At 44.6% G+C, this 22,596-nt stretch overlaps 2 protein-coding genes across 2 annotated transcripts in view; both read left to right on the forward strand.

Moving 5' to 3' along the window:
* LOC149352265 (alanine--glyoxylate aminotransferase 2, mitochondrial) overlaps positions 1-3,810 on the forward strand; it is a 57,687-nt gene extending 53,877 nt beyond the window's left edge. Inside the window, exon 13 of the mRNA XM_089581424.1 lies at positions 104-3,810. Coding sequence (XP_089437550.1) covers positions 104-199 — 96 coding nt within the window. The 3' untranslated portion in view covers positions 200-3,810. The remainder of the gene's footprint in view (positions 1-103) is intronic.
* Positions 3,811-12,474: 8,664 nt separating this feature from the next.
* LOC149352266 (uncharacterized) lies at positions 12,475-20,919 on the forward strand. Its single transcript, XM_089581428.1, has 3 exons — positions 12,475-13,039; positions 14,845-15,171; positions 16,993-20,919. Exons 1-3 carry the CDS (start codon positions 12,727-12,729, stop codon positions 18,834-18,836), a joined length of 2,484 nt encoding a protein of 827 aa, XP_089437554.1. The 5' UTR covers positions 12,475-12,726; the 3' UTR covers positions 18,837-20,919.
* Positions 20,920-22,596: the final 1,677 nt, after the last annotated feature.

A 22,596-nucleotide genomic window follows, 5' to 3' on the forward strand; every position in this document is an offset into this window, starting at 1 on the left:
GTATGGAAATGATAGACAGTACTTTGAGAGAATTGTTGGCCATATCCTGCTAGGAAAAGCAGTGACTTATGCAAATGCAACCCTCTGTCTGGTTTTTATGCAGGTGCTAAGGATAAAGCCACCAATGTGCATCACTGAGGCTGATGTGGACTTCACTGCAGCTGTGCTGAAGAGAGCCATTGCACATGTTCAACAGTAGTGACATGGTGCTGTTATGAGATGATAATGGATTCTCAAAGAATTTCTGGCTGTATTGTGTGAAGATTGGAAATGCTGTGTGTACAAAGTTCTTAGGCCTGAATGCCGGATGTCTAAGCTGGCTAAGAGATTACTACTCAACCATTCGCATTTCTTTTAGTGCACTGGCTCCTTTATACTCATGCATGGAAGGATTTGCAGTTCAGGGATTGTGATGTGCTCTGATGCAGGTTTACATTAAGTTTACCTTAACGACTTCTTGACAGCTCCAGTGCCTTGAAGTGGCTCTGAAAGGGGCTCTAATAAAGTTGCAGTATGCGTGGGATGTTAAAGGATGCCGATTCACAAATATCTTCCAGCAAGAATTTGTTGAATGCGATTTGTAGAAACTGAGTCATCTGTTAGCCAAAATTTGAATTTCAGCATCTTCGTGCCTTTCCCTCTTCTCTCGTCACTATTTGCACGTTATGAGGTTGGCGCTTCTCTGCCGGCCCAACCAGTGGGAGGGGCTCAGTTGCTCGTTACAATGCAATGCAGTGATGCAGTTACTGAGCGAGTTGATATGCTCTCCTGGGAAGGCGTATCAGAGCCCCTTAATGACTCTTAAGGAACTTGCTAGCCCTCCTTGATGCACATAGCCCAGCACTTGTGTTGCCTTAATTTTTAGCAAATCACTATTTAGCATAGCCATCAGTATAGTGCTTGGAATGAATGCTTTGCAGTAGACTCTCGATGATTGAAAAAAGACTGAAAATTTTTTTCGAGTCATACAGAGCTTGAATCTTGAATAAGAGGAGTCGTTTTAATACACCTGATGTTAACGGGACCAAAGCATCAGTCCAAATAAGCTAGAGATTTGAATTAGGCAAGTTTGAATTATCGAGAATCCACTGTATAGAGCTACACTATGTCAGTGTTGCCAAGTTAGTCGCTTCTGCTACTGCTTCTGCATAACAGCAAGTAAGGCTTCCAACATATAGTTCAGCAGACTTCTTGCAAAATATTCTTTCATCTAATGGCTGCCACATGTCTATCTGCCATGCTGAAAGAGCAGTCAAATCATTTGCGGGCTGTGGTGTGTTTATTACGCCAGTCAGAGTTCACAATTGCTTGTGCTACAAATCCCTCAAGTAAGTCTCACCTATCAGGACCCAGAATTGATAAATCGGTTCCTTGAGATGTGCTTGCATCATTTTTATTTTGAACAATTTTGTTTAACAATGCACAGTGATCATGAAGCTGAGTTCAAATAAGCTTCTTTTTTTTTCTTTATTTACCATACAGTGTGGCATTGTACAACTTTAGTTTACAATGAATGAATGTACGAAATTATGTAGTATGAATGTTCATACTGCTCGAGCAGTGTGAGCACGTGTATGAAGGAGGGGTACATGCTTTTAATATGAAAATGCATTCTACAGATTGCACGCCAGATTTTCACCCACTTTTTGGTCTGCACTACAAATCTCGCCTAAGTAACAATGGAGGTCTAGGCACACTGTGATAACAATAAAGACCGCCCTTTTCTTTAAAAGCATGAGCGGTATACATGATTGGTGATAGCCAACACTGCATGCGTGGCCACATGCACAAGAGGATAGGTTATCCACAGTATCTAGGTGAGCCTGGAAGAGTTGGGAGGTTGAGAAAATAGCGTTGATAGAATACAGGAGCTCCTGCGGGCTGTGGTGGAAGTGCATTTCTGTAGCAATAGTGCACCCAACATTTCACATGTGTGTACAATCTGTGAATTTTTTCTTTCATAACTGCCATGATCCTGATCTTACGCTTGGACAAACATCCTTACAGGGACACTGGGCATAAATTAAGGTTGGCCTGTATCAATAGACTACCGCATGCTAATAACAGTGACACTGCTTTCACTGCAAATGGAACTTTGGCAGGTTGGACAAGGTCAAAAAATTAAATACGCATTTCGGTACCACCAGGCATTTTCACAAGCAATCTGCAACTGAAACAAAACTGAAATTCTACAATGACACACTTTATGATAAATGAAAAAAAAAAAACAAGCTTATTTGACCTCAGTTTTCAAAGTCATCGCAACAGTCGAGGAATGACACAAAATGGTCAGGTTCAATGCTGGCAGTAATAATTAACTTATACTGATTAGAACTTTCTCTTGAAAGCAGTAGACATAATAGGTTTTTAGAACTTATGAAAAACAGCAAACATTTATCTCCATATAAGGTATAAAATAACTTTCGCACAAGGCACAGGGAAATTTACAAATGCCTTAAACAAAAAATTAGATGCTTCGCCCATTTAAAAAGGAAGTTATATAAAGGTGCTCTTTACTGAGCCAGATTTCATTTCATTTCACATTTAATTTATTCCTGGAACTTGCTAGTTTGGATGCTGGGTAAAGCATCTTGGTATATATTTAATTTTACATGAGTCAACCATAATTATTTTTTTCCCCAAAAAACCTAAATTGCATCGCCGTGAGCTCTCACTGGAGATATTTCGCAAAAACATATATGGATATCCTCGAGACGCCCACAGAACGTGTTGCGGACCACATTATAAATGACAATAATCAATGTCCCATGAAAACATCTACACAATATTCATTAGATGTATACGTTTGCCCACGCTCTTCCAGAAACATACAGTTGCAGAAACCAAATTGGGACATCCCTTGGAGATAAGTGGTTGGCTGGGATTCTTAGCGCGCAGATGGTTAGGCTCCACAGTTGTTCACTTTTGAGCAGTGATTACTAAACAGTGATTAGCAGTGATTAAGAGTCCTTTTTGGTATTAACATCACGAGTTTGGGTTGCGAACGGTAGTCTTGGCATTTGAATAGTATCTTCATTAGTGTAAATTCTGAGTCCTGTATGTTCACTAAAGTTGCAATAAGTTTATTTTGTTCCTAATATAAAGCAAGTAACACTATCTATAAAACCATGTGACAAAGAATGCCTGGATTTTGCAGTACAATTGGTTGCAATTGACAGCGTGGTTGGAATAAATTATATTTTCTTAAAGAAAAAGTTTGACTTCACTTTGCTGCCATCTTTTGTCCTGCACTTTACTCAGCAGCAAGCTTGCTAAAAATTAAGAATATGGCGTGCATGTTTCTTGCTCTCTGTGTGACATACTGAAGATAGACTTGGGGAAAGTTTTTTTACCTGCATCTTGTTTTTGATGGCTGAATTTCTGCCCCATAAATAATTATCTGAGAGTCTTGCATGAAGGTGAATTACCACATTTTCTTTATACTTCGGTGGAAAATTATTAGGTATTAAGCTATATTGAAACACGTGCTTGCTATTCTAACATTGTGCACAACATAATTAGTCTTGTGCATGTGCAATTTTTTTTCAAAATTAAGGCACCACATCTCTTGTGCAGTGTTTATGGGCAGCTTCCACATATTCACACTTCCCTTTCAGCTTCGATCATATTGCTCTTTGTAACGTCACATCACAGTTCCAGTGTCTTGATGTCTTTTTTGTTTTAATATTTTTTGCTGTCAGTTGAGAAGAGAAAGCATGTTGTGAAATTGGTGCTGTAACTAATTCCCCTCTTACCTATGCTTACCCAAGGAATGCAGAAATACAGCTATGAATTTGGTTTCTTGTGTCATTTTGTTCATCATATTCCCAGTTTCAACAACTCAGGAGTACAGTGGTGGTGCCCTGGGTATTCTATCTCTTTGTATACTTCGATTCCTCTTTGCAGTATGTGGCTGGAGAGTGAGAAGCGTGCAAAACTAGTTGAGATATATTCGTGCCACCTATTCACTATGGTCAGTTTTTCTAACTGTAGTATGCATTTTGATACACAGTTTTTAGAAGTAATTTACAGATGAGATTAAATATGACACATAAGATTCCAAGGCCAGATGCGAGGAGCATATAGGAGCATACTGGGCAGGTAACAAAAAAGATACCGGGGCCAAATGCATGTACTCGTACGTGTAGCGCTAAGTATTTATGCCCCATTCCAGAAGTAGGCTATATTAGGCTGCTTCTGAAGCCTGCTGTACTTATGGATCTACATTACTGCTGTATTTCTGAAGCCTGCTGTCACACTGTTGCCTAGTCCGAGAGGTGTGTTGCTGCTCTTTGTGCACTTTTGGAACCTTATCACAAATGGTGCCGTGCTTATTAACACGTACTGCTGATTTCTTGTTTCGACATGAGGACTCTCCAGCCTACGCTTCTGTTTTATTCCTGAGACAGTGGAGCACATAACTGCTGTTTGCCCCTGTATGCATGCAAATGACTAGCGCTGGCTGCTTCCTTAGTGCATTTTGATGGCAGGTGATTGACAAAGGACATCATACTGGGCCCTTGGCCTGATGCTAGCTACTGTCTGGCTTACTGGTATCCTTATGGAGCACGAGTGTTGACTTGCAGCTGTAGTCGGATCAACCTTTCCAGTGCTTGTATGTGCACACACCTCTACTCTGTCGACGCTATCACCCACCAGAACATTTTTTATGCGAAGCATACTACTTTAGCTACCACTTCAGCCCTTCACCGTGGTTATGCGCCTCCAAATCACGTGATACACGACGTCACACCACGTGACACGATGACGTCACGACAGTAGAGAAACGGGGGCCCACCTCGCGCCGTCGCTGTGGTTGTGCGCCTCCAAATCACGTGATACATGACGTCACACCACGTGACACGATGACGTCACGACAGTGGAGAAACGGGGGCCCACCTCGCGCCGTCGCTGTGGTTGTGCGCCTCCAAATCACGTGATACATGACGTCACACCACGTGACATGATGACGTCACGACAGTGGAGAAACGGGGGCCCACCACGCGCCGTCGCTGTGGTTGTGCGCCTCCAAATCACGTGACACGATGATGCCACACCACGTGACACGATGACGTCACGGCAGTGGAGAAACGGGGGCCCACCTCGCGCCGTTGCTATGGTTGTGCGCCTCCAAATCACGTGATACATGACGTCACACCACGTGACTTGATGACGTCACGACAGTGCAGAAACGGGGGCCCACCTCGCGCCGTCGCTGTGGTTGTGCGCCTCCAAATTACGCGACACGATGATGCTTCGCATTCTCCAGGCTTAACCAAGTTAAGCCTCAGCCCTTTTTTTTTCTTTGCCTTTCTTCAATGCAGAGCAGCAGGGTGATTCCAACCTTTCCACACTTTGTAACTAAATTTCTCTCTGCTCATTTTTGTCTTCATACACACTGTTTATTGACATTGTTTCCTGAATGGAAGTCATTTTTGTATGTTGTTTACAGTCTTCGTGCTCCTTTTTGGTGTTACCGTGATAGATATAGGTACTTTTTTTTTTTAGAGTAAATGGCAACGCTGTTGCCATGTAGTATGTGTCATAACTTTCTGTGTAGAAAATTTTTAATTCTGCGAATTGAGATCAAAGAATCCACAAAATTCCCCAGGAGAAATCAAATAATGCTTCAAAACGCACCTTGCGTTATATTCTGAATCAGAGTAAGTAGGTAGGTAGGTAAGAACTTTATTTTGAGCGATTTTAGGGAGGGGCTTGAGATCAAAGCACCGCAAGCCCTTGCGCTCGGCGGCTTCCAAGCTGCTTGACAGTGATTCCCACTGTTTGGTTGTGGTGATTGTTGGGTGTGTGAAGGGTAGGTGTTGGGATTGCCATAGGGAGTGTGGTAGTATGACTGGTTGTCAGCAGAATTTGCATGTTAGTGTGTCTCTATCGGGATGTATTCTGGAGAGTAGAAGTGGGTTTGGGTAGCTATTTGTCTGTAGCGGTGCGCGTTCGCTTGAGTTTTGGTCAGCGACTTGTACACGGGTGGATAGCGGATCTGCGACAGTCAGTATGCTGATGTAATTTCTTGGTAAGTTTGCATGCTATCCCTGGATCCAGACGCAATCTCTCGCCCAGTAATTTCCCTCACCAGGTAGGCCACTTCTCGGGCTGGGGTGTGGGCAGCTAGATTACCTGGGAGTCCAGAGTGAGCTAGAGTCCAGATTAAGGTGATTTTCGAATGTGGTGCCGAGGTACCTTCAAGACTGCAATGTGCACTTGAGGAGACATGGCCACAGGTGATGTTGCAGATGGCTGTCTTACTATCGCTGATAATTGTGCAGATGTCGGCCATAGCAGTAGTTAAGGCGATGGCCGCCTCTTCTGCTTCTTCTGGAATGGTGCCTACTATGGAGCAGCTGTTCTTAACTGCCCCGTATTCATCTGTGCCGACTGTAGTCATGGCTGCCTTGTGATCATGTTCTGCAGCGTCTGTGTAGCCGGCCTGGGGATTTGAGTGATGGTGCTGATGTAGACTTTGAGATCTTGCTGTCCTTCTTTCTTAATTATACTCCGTATGCATATTTTTGGGTAGAGGGGTGGATGACTAGTTTGGTCCATATCTTTCTGGGAGCTGCAAATGTGGGATTTTTAGATGGACCTAACGGAAGGCTCGAATTCTTAAGTAGTGCTATGCCTGCTTCTGTAGAGCAGAGCTGGAGGGTTTGCAAGGATAGGTGGTCTTCCACTTGTTCGTCGATAGTGTTGTGGACACCCAAGGCCAAAAGCCAAGTTGTGGATGTATTCGGAGGTAGCCCAACTGCGCATCTGACTGTGCCTCTGATCAGACGGTCCAGCTTTAGCCTGTCCGCTGCGTACATTTTGATGTACAGGGCAACATATACCGTGTGGCTCAGGACAAAACCTTGAATTAGTCTCAACAGATCGTGTTCTTTCATGCCACTGTGCTTATTTGAGATCCTCTTGATAAGGCGGACAGTTTAATGGGTGGTAGCTGAGAGTGAAGAGTGATTGTATTATGACGATTGTTTTGGAAGATGAGGCCGAATATTCTCATGTGGTCCAGCTCGGGAATCGATTGATTACCGATATGTCGATAGAGGGCGTGGGAGATGTTGAGACTGTCCAACACCACGTGCTCCATGAGTTTGCCTGTACATAAGGTCAAGGATATGGGATGAACGATTTCAAGCTTCAGAGGCTGAATGAGTTAGACAGGCAGAGCAGAACGGTGGGTCTAAAAATTAACACCTAGAAAACCAAAGTAATGTTCAACAGTCTCGCAAGGGAACAGCAGCACAATTGGTAGCGAGGTGCTGGAAGTGGTAAGGGAATATGTCTACCTAGGGCAGGTTGTGACCGCTCATCCGTATTATGAGAGGGAAATAACTAGAAAAATAAGAATGGGGTGGAGTGCATAAGGCAGGTTCTCTCGGATCATGAATGGCAGTTTACGAATATCCCTGAAGAGAAAAGTATAAAGCAGCTATATCTTACCGGCACTCACCTATGGGGCAGTAACTTGGATGCTAATAAAAAGGGTTCAGCTTAAGTTAAGGACAATACAGCGAGCTATAGAAAGAAAAATGATAGGTGTAGCATTAAGAGACTGGAAGCGGGCAGAGATGGTGATGGGACAAGTGTGATTTAATGACATCTTTGTCAAAATCAAGGGGAAGAAATGGGCTTGGGCAAGGCATGTAATGTGAAGGCAAGATAGGGGTAACAGAGTGGATTCCAGGAGAAGGCAAGCGTATCAGGGAGCGGTAGAAAGACAGGTGTGCAGATAAGGTTGAGAAGTTTGCGGGGGTACGGTGGCCGCAGCTTGCAAAGGACAGGGTTAATTGGAGAGACATGGTAGAGGCCTTTGCCCTGCAGTGGCTGTAGTCAGACTGATGACGATATAATGATGTATGCCTGTACATCTGTTTGCAATTCTGTAGTCCAGGTCGACTGTGGTTTCTGGGGTCTTCTGCTTCCATACCTCCCAGAGGTGGTCCATTCCATGATACGGATGCCTTTGTTTTTGTGGCGCTGCGCACGGAGTCCAACTGAAATTTCTAGGATGTAGTGGTCACCTCCCAGACATTTTTGTGTCTTGCCCCAGTCACAGCTGCTGGCATTTTTTATAGTTAAGGGTCAGATCAGGGCTCGTGTTACGTTATTGCCTATGCATGTAGGAAGACCTGGGTCTGTAAGGATCGTGAGGCCTTTCTGTTGCGCCGTAAGCCAGAGTTGGTGTTCTTTCTGAGTTTCTTTGGGAAGCCGCATGCCGTTAAGATCATCGACTATGATGAGTGGCTGATTTTGGGCTAAACGCGTGGTGGCATGGAACAGCAGGCCGAATTTGTGTTTATGCTCTAGTGGGCAGCTGTAGATATTGAGCATAGAAAGGCTCTCCTCTTTCTCTTTTTTTTTTGGGGGGGGGGGGGGGGGATAGTTTTGACAAACACGTGGTTTATGCCAATTGAGGAGCCAGGACTGATGGAGTGTTATTGCTGTGAAATAGCTATGAATTAGGGTTGCCGTGCAGTCCCCTTGCTCTGCTTTTTATTTAGTCTCTTGCTTAGCAATGACATATGAAAGTAGTGTCAATTCTTTTTTTTTTTTTTTTCCGAGCTTTTTAAGGTAGCTAAAGCAGCCTTCACTTCCAGGCTTTGAAAGCCACCAGGGGAAGCCAGCTTTTTTAATGACCTTGAGGCAGAGCACCTTGCGTCTTTGTGTGGGAGAGAAGGTGGCTGTGGATACGCATAAAAGAGTTGGTGTGGCTTGTCGAGAAAGAAAAAGACACTGAAAGAGTTGAGTGGAGTAAGAGAAAGCAATAAAGGGAAAACAGACGAAGGACTGGGCAGCTCAAAACTCCAAGTGGTGGTGGCACGGCGGTGATGATGGCTGCTGCTGCATGGAAGTCTGCATGCATAAATGTATTGGAGACCTTGGTTCGCTCTGTTGTGGCCTGTGCGTCTGAAACATCGCCTCGTAAATAATGTTGACGTATCTGCCGCTTCTATATCCTAGTGTGCTGTCTGGAGTTCTCTGGAGAACCATCTGGCCTATATGTCTCGCGTGAATAGTTCGAGATTGCATGATAACTGTAATAATATTTATTTAAAAATTCTTCTGAGTTTTCAAGCTTCCATCTTGCATTATATTCATATAAATGAGGCAAAATAGCCATTTTTTTCATCTTACTACCGTTCCTGCTGACGTCCATAAAAGCAGTGGCATAAAATAAGAATGTGACTGCTGAAATATAATTGCACGAAAAATGCTTAAATGCACGTTTTTTCGCGATTCGCAGGAAACTATAGGGGTCTTGGTAATGACTAATAGAACACCAACATTCTTCTGCCTGGCAGTGAGATTGTAATACAGGTGGGTTAGGGAGTGTATAGGCGCTTTTTAGGATATGTTGTCTGCGGTCAATCATGTTACCTAGGTGGGTGAAAAGTGAGCGTTTCGTTTGAGCGGACTTGCTGTTGGTATGATATATATCTTGTTCAGTAGTGTGTAGACAAAAAAGTATGAATGTTACTTTCATTGCTTGTGATGACATCTCTATTTCAATGGGTAGAGCACATCTATCAGTTTTCGTCTATGAGTGCCTTGACAAGAATAGCAATGGCAGTGCATACACTTCAGGCAATGGGACTGAGCTTGCATGTGTTAAGTTGGAAAGTGCCCGGCATATGCGCAATCTGCCTGATGTGCATCATGATGCCTCGAATTTACAACAAGTGTCCTATTCTACATGTGACAGAGGCGCGAGTCCGACCATATATCACCTTTTATGGGAGCAAATTATCCCGGATATTCTCTGCCTACACGATCGGATTACACCGCAGAATTCTGCTGGCACCCAAGACAAATCCTCTCCTTGTGGGCCTTTGTGCGCGCTACTGGCGTTGACCGTCAAATGTGACTTCCCTCCCGACCTCCTCTCTCATTAACTAGGCCATTGAGCCATCCTACTTATAGGGTTCCAGTCAGTCACTGCACATTAAACTAAACTTGGCTCGTATATTCTCATATCTTCACTCTATATCTCGTATATTCACATCTACATACATCCCGTATATTCACTGTCATCAAGAGAAGCAGCACTCGAGTTTACACTGATTAAATTAATTCAGAGTGCACTAATTAAGGCTGCTTATGTGCTGTGAAGGTGAAAGCATTAGTGTGTCATCATGAGCATTTGGCCTTGCCACAGGTTGTGCACTGAGAAATAAAACAAAGATGCGCCGCCGAACGCTGAATCCATAAAGATCAGAGTGAAACACTCGGTTAGAATACCTTTCGTGAGCTAGGCTCCAACCTGACTAAGAAACGTTTGCTACATGGAACGAGAAATTGCATGATAGCACCCGTAACAGTGTACATCACAATTTTAATACGAAAATTGGTTTGTGGAAAGAAAATGGCTCAGTAAATGTCTCAAATCTTGGTGGACACCTCAACCTTACCGTATGGGAAGAGGTAAAGTTCGGGAAGGCGTACAATTGAATATGCATGCATCGCCAGTTTGAATCTCTGTCACCAGCTAGCCTTCAACTTGACTAGAACATGCAAGCTATTTGCAAAGAGAAATCGTATGACACCACCCGGAACGCTGCAGTACAAACGGTTGCTCGCAATTTTAGCACGGATGTAGTCTGGAATGGTGATGCCACATCAAGGTCAGCCAGTGAGGGATATATAAGATGAACCAAATGCATATGATTGTCTGAAATTGTGCTGCACGGCTTGCTATGTGCATCCTATGGCTGCTTGATGACATCATCCATTTTTCTTGCCATCGCTGGGATTTTCTGTACCGCCTGCGAGTACACAAACACTCACCACCTGCTTTTCTCATAATGGGGCTAGTAAGGCTTTCGCATTAAAATGATGTTGGCACCATTAGCATAACTGTGCAACTACCCAGCCATCTCACCTGTGACAGTGTACAGGTGCCGTCAAAAGTAAATGGAAGGCAGTATTAACGAAAAAATTTAATAATCGTTCCCCCAGATCAAGCATCTCTGAATACATATGTACAGCCTAATTATGATTTCGCGAATTGCACTGTGCACCAAGAAACATTGGCCATTATGCTTTAGATTTAAAGAAATTAAATTTTTGTGACAAAGTCGCCTTCCATTTATTTTGATGGCGAGTGTACATATTACATCATCCCGTAGCCTGTAAAGGCATGCAAGTTTTAAATTATGCATCCTTGGGCTGCTTTAAAAGAGCTAGGGTGCCTGGGCTGGTCTGGTGCCCGAGCAGTTGCAAAAAAAAAAGAAAGGATGACTCGAAATGATAAGCACCCAGACTCAGCTGTGGTTATTATCCTGGCATTAACTGCAAAAATAAAAGCTTGTCTACTTTCTTTGTGGAAATGGGCAGCTTTCTTCCTTTTATAATGCTATTCTGTGTATGATTTGCGTCCTGGACTCTGACATGTGATACAAAGTACAGAAAAGATTACGTGCATCATCTGTCAGCAATGAAAATTTGGTGAAATGGGCATTAATTCATCAAATCACTAGAATACGCAAACGTAGGCAGTGGAAATAGAATAATTTAGTATAGCTTTAACATCACGAAATTGAACCTGTGTTATATATTAATAATGATTTATTAATTGCACGCCATTCACTCTGACAGGAGTGGTATAATAACGCATCACAGAAAAAATAAACTATTCGGTCCGATTAGGTATTCCAAGTGGCTCGAAATGAAATCTGATGGATACTAATGGACTCAATAGGACATCCAATTAGACTCGTGAATCACTTTGTAGCCCTCTTGGCTTCCTCATTTGGGTCGTCCATATTCCAGTCCAACTTAGAAAGTCCTTTTACAAGCCAGTCATTTCCTTGAGTGCATGGAATCTGCATATTGCTTTTTACAAACGGTTCTACCAAGGTTGGTCCTACTACATAGGACTAGAACGTTTCATTTCAATAGTTTTTTTCCAAGAAGATTGTACTTTGGCAGTCGTAGTTATGTTTTAAGACTAACACTAGCGCTGAAGAAGACGGTAGCCCACATGCAGCCTTTGCACGCAGAATTCCTCCACGACAAAAAAGTAGTCCGCTGCTTAAACATGTTTTGTTACCTAGAAAAGAAGCTTATCGCTAGAAAAAAAATTATGAGCTTTTGATACCTGGATTGTTTGATATAGTCAAACATTAAAAAGCTGATTTCGTTTATTGTTACGATTGGCCAGCGCCATGGAGGAAGGAAGGCCAGCGCAGTAATACAGGATGCCGCGGACCGCGACCCAGTGTTAGCAAACGCTGTTTTTTTTTTTTTTTTAAGTTGTGCACACTGTAGTAATATTTAGGAACTTACGGTTTCAAAAGAAAACGGAAGTCAGTAGAGCTTGGGTTTTAAATAAATAATACCGAGGTGGTGGGACAACTTATTTGTTTAAAAAAAAAAAAACGCCATCTATCCATGTAGGTTGTGCATCCCTCTATCTTTTAGGAAGCGATGATCGAATGGCAGGCAACTCGGAGGGCGTATTCAGAGGAAGGTGATCCTCGTTGCGATTGGCCAACCGAGAACAGACGTCACAGCGCTACGCTACGTCACTCTTTGGGGACTTTTGGGGAACATTACGCTTCAACCCACAGGGAAAATTTCAACTCTTCGTGAAAATCCCTGCTCGCGCCGCGTTTACCGCGATTGGTGCGCATATCCCAAGGTGCATCTCTTGCCAACACCACCTGCTCTTGCTCGCTTCTTTTTTCTTTTCCTTTTGCCTGGAGCATGGAGACTGACATGTGCGACGGCGCTCCTTCAGCGGCCACCGGCAAAAATTCCGAAAGGAAGTGGTGCAAGTTTTGTGACAAGGCGTTCTCTAATACTAGTAATTTAAAAAAACACGTGAAGAATATTCATGGGGAAGTAGCGTTGCAACGTATAAAAGACGAGGAAGCGCTCACCTGTAGTAAGGCACGGCCGTTCTCATGCGACTTATGTGCGAAGCATTTTGCCACCCTTCGTGACCTGCGGCGGCACCACGTGCAAGAGCACAACTTCGAGGAAGAAGTGGAGAATCTAGTCTTCCACTCTAATAAAGGTAAGAACGAAGTCGATACTATTGCATGCACGCACGCAGTGATCAAGGCAACAAAGGACCAAAGCGGGAGGCAGTCGCGCGCTCGTCATAGCTTAGTAAAAGTTGCAGTTTATTGACCTTCCGAATGAGCGCATTTTAAGTTTGTTAGCACAAAGCGCGTTCTTTTTTTTATTTACGGGCTTACACTCACTTGGGGAGACTTGCACGTGGTTTTGTGCACAAAAACTTCGCGATGACATGCACGTTTTTTTAAAGGGACCCTGAAATGATTTCGATGGGCATAGTCTAGTGCAACAGATCTGTAGAGGTAGCCTTTGCGGGTATTCGAGTGAAATGTGAAACGTAATGTATTATAACTTTGAAAGACATGACTTGTCTTAGTTATTTTGCACTTATTTGTAATGTAAGGTGTATAGTTTGTACAAAGCATACGTAATCAAATCATTCTGAAGTGTAGCATGACTCAGCACTTTACTAGTAATGTGAGGTGCGCAGTTTGTACAAAGTTGCAGTCATGCCTCGCACTCATGACCCGTCATAATGCAACATAGCATGACTGCGCACTTTAATGCTTTGGCATTCTCGCTGATGAGTGTGTGTCTGCATTTTTTTTTTTTTTTGGTATCCTAGCTCCTCCATAAGCAAAGCGGCAAGCAGCGCACACTCTTTCATATTTTAGACTGACCACTGCAGGAAAAAAACTGGTCGTGCGGCCCGTCCTTGCAGCAGACTCGATGCTTCAGGCCTTGCTTATGCTTCGTTGCATGCACCTGCGATGTTGACAGAACTGCACTTCATATCTCCGTCGCAACTGCAACGTGACGCAGGCACGCGCAGACAGGACACACGACATTGCCGCGGCATGCGCTGGCTTAGCAGCGCTGAAGCCATCGCAATTGCAACACGCAGAAGCGTGTAGGATGAATGCCCAGCGTTGTTCTGCCTTTGGAAGTCAACAGCGCTGCCCTGAATTTGTGGTACAGGGCCATGTAAAAGGTTGCTGTGCAGGAATGAGTTCTTGCAGAGGGTAGTAAAATTGAAATACTTCCATGTAACAGTCTGTGCTATCACTTAACCTGCACTTAATATTTTCTCCAAAAATTGTTCCCCATGCGCTAGTAGCAGAAAAAAACAGTAAGCAAATGACTGATAAATTTTTAACAACAAAAAAGCTGGGAAATGCAGTTCTGCACTGCAGGTTAAAGGCTAAAAAATTTGCAGCTAAATCCGTGATTGTCATGCGCACTTGGCAGAGGCAGAGCGCCAGTAGTAGCGCGACAGTATTGCATTGTGTTCCCACTCCATAGCACATGCATTTTTCATTCCTGCATGTAAAAAGTGCAATGCAAGCAGTGTGATACACAACGAATAGAGAAGTTTTGCCGAAATTCTTTAAACGTGCGAAAGCAGAACTGCATGAACATTGCCTCGTCTTGTTACTTTACTGTTGGCTTTCTAAGGATGCCTTATGCCGTTATTCATGTGCTATCATTGTGTACATGTTTTTATCAAAATGAAGCACACCTTTGTTCACGCCTCAATTTTTTCTTTTATTTCTTTTTTAGTCGTGGTGTGTCATGAGTGGTCATGGACTTAACATCATATGTTGGCATCGTGTCATAACTATGTTACAATGCTGCTGTGAGGCTGTGGTTGCTATGTCGTCATTGCTATGCTTTTGGCACAAAGCCATATACATCGCAAGACCTTGCTCGGGGTTTACCGTTCGGAATAGTGCTTTCACACTAATAATTAACTAATACTATGTGGAGTGCTTAGTTATGTTTACAATCTTTCCGTTTCAGAATTTTGCTCCTGGAAAGACGGAGAAGAAAGCAAAACTTGCTGCCATTTCATAGCTTCAACAGGAAAAAAGGAATGTGGATCAAGTGTTTTTAAACGCTACCTGCACTGCCACCGTTCCGGCTCACAGGAAGAGCTTCCTATAGAACAGCGCCAAAGGCAGGAAAAGGGGCAAGGAAGCTGCAAAATCGGGAGACACTGCTTTGCTACTTTAGAGGTCACGGAGAAAGACAGCAAGGTGTATGTAGTGTTTCAAAAGAAACACTACGGACACTTTAATGAGGCCTGCCACCAAAGGCTGTCCCAGGATGAGGCCAGAGTGCTTGCAGGTTAGCCACTCCTCTTGTACAAAGCATTTGTGCATGCAGTGTTGACTGTACCGGAATGTGAGAACGTTTACAAGCTACACTCCGCCAACCCTTCATAAATGGGAGACGAAAGTGCAATAGAAATGTATTTTAGGGGGAAGATATTGTTCATTGAACTTGAGTGATCATTTCAATAATATTCATTCTCCTGCAATGCATCTATGGCACAAAAGAGGAATGTCCCACAAAACGAGGGGGCGGAAGAGGTTATAGTAGGACACAGCTTAAGAACCAAGCGGCCAATGCCCCTCAAAGGAAACCTGCCAGCCAATGGCATCTACCAATTCTCATGATGTCATGGTTAATCCTAGGGGGTAGCATTGCAGGAGGGTGGCAGATGAAAGGGGATTAGCTACGGCTTAATTGGATTAACTGATGAAAATCAGCTGACACCACTGACTGGAGGGTCTCCTTTGAGAGCCATCTGCCACTTCATTCTCGAGTTGTATCTGACTATAGTGCAATTGACTTAAGCCTGCTTGGTCGCATGAAAGGGTGAGAAACAATTGATCCACGGCACATTGCAGGCACAGCACAGTCTGTATGAAGTTCATGCTGTCTAGTTTAGAGGTGCTTTGTGGAAGGGGTCTAGTCCTTCAAACTGAACATAATTACGAATGTCATCTAGCATTGATCTACTCCAATGTCTGTTCTTTTGTTTTTCTGCTGGTTTCATTGACTATCCTAGGTCTGTCGCTCAATCGGCTGACATTGAACTTTATGCGTAAGAAGTCGGCTTGAGCTTGGCTGCCTGTCAAAAGCGTAGGCATTTCATTGCAGATACGCAACGCCACCGGTCTAACGGTTGTATAAGGGGGCATGTTTTTTCACATAAGACAGGTTTGTCTGCAGTCAGCATTCATTAATTCGAATTATTTGACTGTTTTGGCACTTCATCAGTAATGCTCGCAGGAATGGCTCAGTGGTTTGAGTGTTCAGCTACTGAGCTGGAGTACCCGGGTTAGAACCCGGCTGCTGCAGCTGAGTTTCGATGGAGGCAAAATGTGCTGAGCAATGTCAGTGCTCAAAGGTCCTCAGGCGGTCGAAATTATTACCAAGCCCTCCACTACAGCACCTCTTTCTCTCTTGCTTCTTGCACTCCTCCCTTCCCTCATGGCACAGTTTGAGGTGTCCATGGAGAAAGCGGGGCAGTTACTGTGCCATTTCTTTTCCTCAAAAACCACTAATATAGAACGAACAAGCAGCATTTATATTTCAGCTTATGCATGACTGGCATGCCCTCCAATTGTCTCTGACTTAGCAGCAGTCATTCAGGTGTTGAAACCAAAACAGCTTCAGAAAAATATTCACTCAGAAATTATTCACCTGGCGTAAGTGAATTCTACATTGTGACTGGTGCAAAGTATTGTCTTGTGCACAAGTCCAAGGAAACAAAGATCGCATTCAAAAATTTGGTGTCCCTACTCCTTTAAAGGTTGCTGTCAGGCGAATCAGTGCATTTTTTGAATATGCAGAATGAAACGGGACAGGATGAGAAGCACATGTCCTTATTCTTTTGTTGTCCACATTTTCAGTGCTGTTATATTCTGTATTTATAACACGCAGAGAAACAACCATTTTGTCGTGTGCATTGCAGTGCCAGAAAAGAGAAATGAAAGTTGATGAATTTTGTGTCAAAAAAAAGTTGAATTTTGAGTCACCTGTGAAAAGGAACGAAGCTGAAGATGAAGGAATGTGACTAGAAGTATTTGTCACTTTATCACATGGCTGTAGGCAGATGTACCAGAGATGATAACAATTTTTTTTCTGTGCAATTTTCAGGTCGGTTAGCAGAAGGAGTGCCTGCAAAAACTATTGTGCACAACATCCGAGCAGGCACAAGTGGATCAAGCCCACGGATGCAACTAGTGACCACTAAGGACCTCCGTAACATTGCAGATAAGTTTAGGATTGGTAAAACAGAGCAGAGAGATCCAGACGATTTTAACAGTGTTGAATTATGGGTCGAAGAAATGAGGGCAGAAAATGAGTCACCACTGTTGTATTACAGGAAGAAGGGTGACCCCAACAGTCATGATGGTGACTTTGAGCTAGCATTAATGACGCTCCCACAACGAGCGTTCCTTCATAAATTGGGGGCAGCGAAACTGTGCATTGACTCCACCCATGGCACAAATAAGTACAAATTCCAACTGACAACCCTGCTCACAATTTCTCAAGATGGATCTGGTATCCCATGTGCCTACTTGATTTCAAAAAGGGTGAACATGGGCACCATGGTGAGGTTTTTCGAGGCCATCAAAGAAACAAACACAATACAGTGTCAGGCATTTATGTCTGATGATGCCCCTGTTTATGGCAATGCATGGGAGCAGGTGATGGGTCCCTTGAAGAGTCGACTGCTTTGCAGCTGGCATGTGCTACACAACTGGAGCATGCGCCTGAATACAGTCACAAACAAGGACTGCAGGAGTGCAATAAGGGACATGCTGCACACTCTGATGAAGTGCACAGATGAGACGGAGTTTCAGCAGTTGCTCCCTGCATTTCTTTGTATCCACTCCAAAGAGCGGCAGCTTAATCGCCTTTCTCCAAAGGAGCTGGAAGAGCTGGATGGCTTCATCAGATATTTTGAGAAAACATACGCAAAGAGGGCATGTCAGTGGGCTTACTGCTATCGGCAGTACATTGGTTTAACAACAAATAATCACTTGGAGTCAATGCACAAGACATTGAAGTACTCTCACTTTGGTGGCAAGGTTAATGGGCGATTGGATAGATTAATCAAAGTACTTTTTAATTTCACATCCGAAAAGCTTTACAACAGGGCTATTGCACTCGTGAAAGGAGGAGCAGACCACCGCAAATCTGCCCTATTTAGGAAGCATAAAGTGGGGATTGAGCTTTCTAAGTCCAGTACTGAGAGAGTGGGAGATGGCCAGTGGCATGTAAAGTCACAAAGTTTGGTGAACTTCAAGCACACAGTGCAAAGAACTAGCAAATCGTGCAGTGGCTGCGAGCTTCATTGTAAGCAGTGCAAGGCTTGCCACAACATGTACACATGCACATGTGTTGACCATGCAACGCATGCACACATGTGCAAGCACATGCATGCTGTTGCTATAATGGAGCTACAGTGGTGCCAGATGCAGAGCAGCCAGGCCAGCTCCAATTGTCCTTCCAAAGATGGCAGCCAAGACTGTGCTATGATTGATGATGCAGGCTCCTTAATGGCCAGTGCTCAACACATTATGCAGAGCATTGAGCAAGGCTCCACACCAAAAATATCAGCAGAAAGAACTGAAATGCTGAAAGTGAAAGCTGGGTCTACTTTCCAAATGCTGATTAGCCAGCTTTCAGAGAAAACTGCTGAGGAGCAAAAGTTAATAGACGAAGACCTGACAAAGTTTGCTGCAAAGCATAGCCTTGCAACCACAAAACAGCCCATTGAAAAAAAACCGCGGCTGGTGCCTGCAAATAAGAACATTGAAAAGCAGCCACGGTATGGAGCACCAAAACATGTCAAAATCAAGCCTGCATTGGGTCGTCCTCCCACTTTGCTGCAGCAGGAAACAGTAAAACAGCAGCTTCTCTCTCATGAACTGGACAAAGAAGTCCTGATTATTCATACTGGAAATGACCACGATTACTGTAAAGTAAAATAATGCTTCCTTGCACATCGAACTTTGACCAAAGCTGAGAAATGTGCAATTTATCCCTGTGCAGCAAAATGTTCATGGACTGCATAGACTGAAAACAGTAAATAGCAAGCATAAATAAGGGAGGCTGTAGATAGTGCATCTGTTATAACATAAGGGTCACCTCTAACTTAATGTGTGCTGCTGCTCGTGTAACGTACTGGTGCAATCATTACGGAAGGGAACACGCAAGCATGCCCCAAAGCAGGCCAGTGCTTTCCTCAACTTGTCTTTAAAAAAAACAGAGGTATGTCACGCTTTTGAGTTGTCTCCCATGAAAAACGGAACAGCAGTACACACTGAATTGGTAAATTGGAATAACTGTTCTTGGCCACATGTTCCTTTTTATACTGCTTGCACCTGTACATAGATACGTGGTATGCTGTGCAGCCATGTGGCAGTGGCTTGGATGGTGCGTGCGTTAGAGCGCGAGAGGCACCTCCAACCCTGTCACGTGTGCTGCTGGTGGGTATGTGTGCATGTAGTGTAAATAGATGTGTGACACAGAGTGCAGACATGTATCAATGGCTTGGATGGTGCGTGAGAGAGAGGCGCCTCCAGCCTTGTCATGTGCGCTGCTGTTATGTGTGACACTGTGTGCAGACATGTGGCAGTGGCTTGGATGGTGTGTGCGTTAGAGCGCGAGAGGCACCTCCAACCCTGTCACGTGTGCTGCTGGTGGGTATGTGTGCATGTAGTGTAAATAGATGTGTGACACAGAGTGCAGACATGTATCAATGGCTTGGATGGTGCGTGAGAGAGAGGCGCCTCCAGCCTTGTCATGTGCGCTGCTGTTGTGTGTGACACTGTGTGCAGACATGTGGCAGTGGCTTGGATGGTGTGTGCGTTAGAGCGCGAGAGGCACCTCCAACCCTGTCACGTGTGCTGCTGGTGGGTATGTGTGCATGTAGTGTAAATAGATGCGTGGTATGCTGTGCAGCCATGTGGCAATGGCTTGGATGGTGTGTGCGTTAAGGCCATTGTATGATCGGTTTTTGGGCGGATCCGCCAGCTGGCAGACCGCTCACTTTCAGCTTCCGCCCGGGCGTGGGGCAGAATGGTGTTGTACGATCACTTGCTCTTTCAGAGGCGCTCGGATGGCCCAGGTTCAGACCAACCGGCCACATTTGGTGCCCTGGCCTGGCTGCACAGCTCGCACTGCATTGTAAATAACCATCTGCATGTGTTCTGTGCGCTGCATTTAGTAATTCAAGCAATGTCTGGCTTGCAGTGGCAGCACAGCGCTAGGACGCTACATGTGTTGCGCACTTGTAGGCTGGGTTCCCATTTCTTGAATCCTTAATGGTGTTGTCATTCTGCTGCCACTACCAGTTCTCGGCCTGAGCCTGGTTCAACGGGCCCTTTCAGAGGAGCTTGGATGGCCCAGGTTCAGACCAACCGGCCACATTTGGTGCCCTGGCCTGGCTGCACAGCTCGCATCACATGTACATGTGCATGTCAGTCTGTTGCGTGAAAGTTGCCTGTAGGTTTTCATCTTTTGCGTGTGCCATGCCTGATGACATTGTTTCATTTGTTTCGTCCCTTTGTCTGTTTGTGCCTGTGTCTGTCTGTTCGTGTCTCTTTCTTTTCAGTCTTGTGGCAAAGGTTGCTGTGAAGCTGTATGGAGGTGTTGCAGCCCACAGTGTGGTCGTGTGCATATCCTTTTCCGAGATTGTTGCCTGTGTATATGCCACTCCATGTGTTCTCTGGACTGTGTCGAGTATCACCTCGGCCAGCACCATTGTTTATGTGCCCTGATTATGTGTTTGTGTGCTTCACGTTTCCACCTTCCTATCCTTTCAACGGCTGGGAAACCAGACCATGCAGTGGCACTCTCGGCAGAACCTGCCTGCTAGAGAGCGCGGTTCCCAGGTGGCGGATAGGGGACCTGCTGTAGTGCAGTGCAATGATAAGCACAGTCTACAGTAGTGGTGCTTGCACCTCGCGGACCAACAGGCAGATGCAGTTTCGCTTAGGAGCACCGCGGGCAACCGTCTTGTGGATTCCTTTCTTCTTACCAACTGAATAAACATGCAGTTTGAAACAACTATTGCTCATGTTGCAGATTGTTCATTCCTTATGCATGCAGCCTCGTGCCGTGGTGCGCTTTACTGACATCCATGTAGTGTCATGTGCATATAAGCTCTGGTACACTTACCATAGCGAAGGTTCCTTAGAATTGGTATGTACTATCGCGCTCAATATGAGTTGCAACGCGCGGTCATCGACCGGGACTCGTTCCGTGGTGTGCCTCCTCCAAACAGTCACTCGGAATTCTGGGAGAAACTGCTGTTCCAGGAAACAACACCACCCCCGCTCAGGAAAAAGTTTCTCCCAGGATTCTGAGCGACTGTTTGGAGGAGGCACACTACGAAACGAGCCCCGGTCGATGACCGCGCGTTGCAACTCATATTGAGCGCGATAGTACAACAAAATCCAATTCAGGAGAACCTCACAAACGCAAGGCAACAAGTTGAACACTCCTGTGAGTGTATACTTAACAGAACATGTGTTCCAAGGTGCTGTGTTGTGGACTGGGCATTTTCGTCTTGAGCAGCACATGAACCTTTCAGACATTTTGTTCTGAGAGAACTGCTCAAGGCGATACTTGACAGTTGCATCCTGGGTGTACATAAAAGCATTGCAGTGACCTTGCACCATGAACATTTTCAAATGATGCCATGCTGCATGTGCTGCTGAACAGTAACATTACTTTGCTTTAGTTGCAGCGTGTTGGTCGACTTTACGCGTTGGTCGACTCTGCCCACTGTACGGGGAGAATTCAAAATATAAAGGCGGGAGCCGGACGTTAATTCAATTTAATTAGGGAAATCGGCCACACAAAGCAATAAGTCAGAGTTTCTAAGAATGCTCGGAACGTGTAGATCGAGTTCCCGCGGCAAAAAGATGAGTTCAGATTCCTCTTCACTGCACCTTTAATGATGCCCTACAAGCCCAGCTGTGGGTTTGGAAAGCAACCCTTCCTTGGACTCTTGACATTAAATACAACTTGTACTTGGCAAAGACTAATCTTACTGTGAGTGTAATGACAAAATTAAACAAATTCCATTAGACGCTGGTTTGATCCCAGCTGCGGCAGTTGTATTTCGATGGTGACATGCTACAGGCCCGGGTGCTGTGCAATGTCAGTGCACGTTAAAGATCACTGTTGGTCGAAATTACTGGATCCCTCCGCTATGGCGCCCCTCATAGCCTTAGTCGCTTTGGGACATAAACCTCATAAGCCAAAGTTAGCATTATGTTCCTGCTGGACCGAGCAGCCACTGAGAGGGTCAGACTGTATGAATGGGTCCCATCAATCACTACGCGACACCCTCACTCCACTCACCCAATGAAATCCATCAATCAGTGACACATCCACTCTCTCCACCCCTGATTTGCAACCGCTTGCCAACCGCCTCCTCCCGCCCTCTCTTCTTCCCTCTTCCCTGCAATTTCGTGAAGGTGGATTTCACTCCGTCCACTCTGTCACCTGAGGCTTCAGACGGATGGATTATTCCAGCATGGGGGGTTCTGATGCTGATGCACTAAAATGATATTTTTGAAAGACAGCTAGAGTTTGTTACATGTTAAGGAGAAGAGTACTCGCTGCACCATGCAAAATGCGAGATAATTTTCTGGTGTGCACACACTGCATCACAAGGGAGTAAATTTGGCACCTAAATTTTAATGCTCAATATAGCGAGCAGTTGGCACCAGGTGCTGT

Source organism: Amblyomma mixtum, chromosome 3 (assembly GCF_055824585.1).
Source record: "Amblyomma mixtum isolate Tamu chromosome 3, ASM5582458v1, whole genome shotgun sequence".
Taxonomy (NCBI): domain Eukaryota; kingdom Metazoa; phylum Arthropoda; class Arachnida; order Ixodida; family Ixodidae; genus Amblyomma; species Amblyomma mixtum.

Excerpts from the sequence above, each read along its gene's own strand:
- LOC149352266 (XM_089581428.1), top strand. The coding sequence starts at position 12,727 with ATGGAGACTGACATGTGCGACGGCGCTCCTTCAGCGGCCACCGGCAAA. Across the intron at positions 13,040-14,844 it reads AGTCTTCCACTCTAATAAAG|AATTTTGCTCCTGGAAAGAC; the intron begins GTAAGAACGAAG and ends TTTCCGTTTCAG. Across the intron at positions 15,172-16,992 it reads TGAGGCCAGAGTGCTTGCAG|GTCGGTTAGCAGAAGGAGTG; the intron begins GTTAGCCACTCC and ends TGCAATTTTCAG.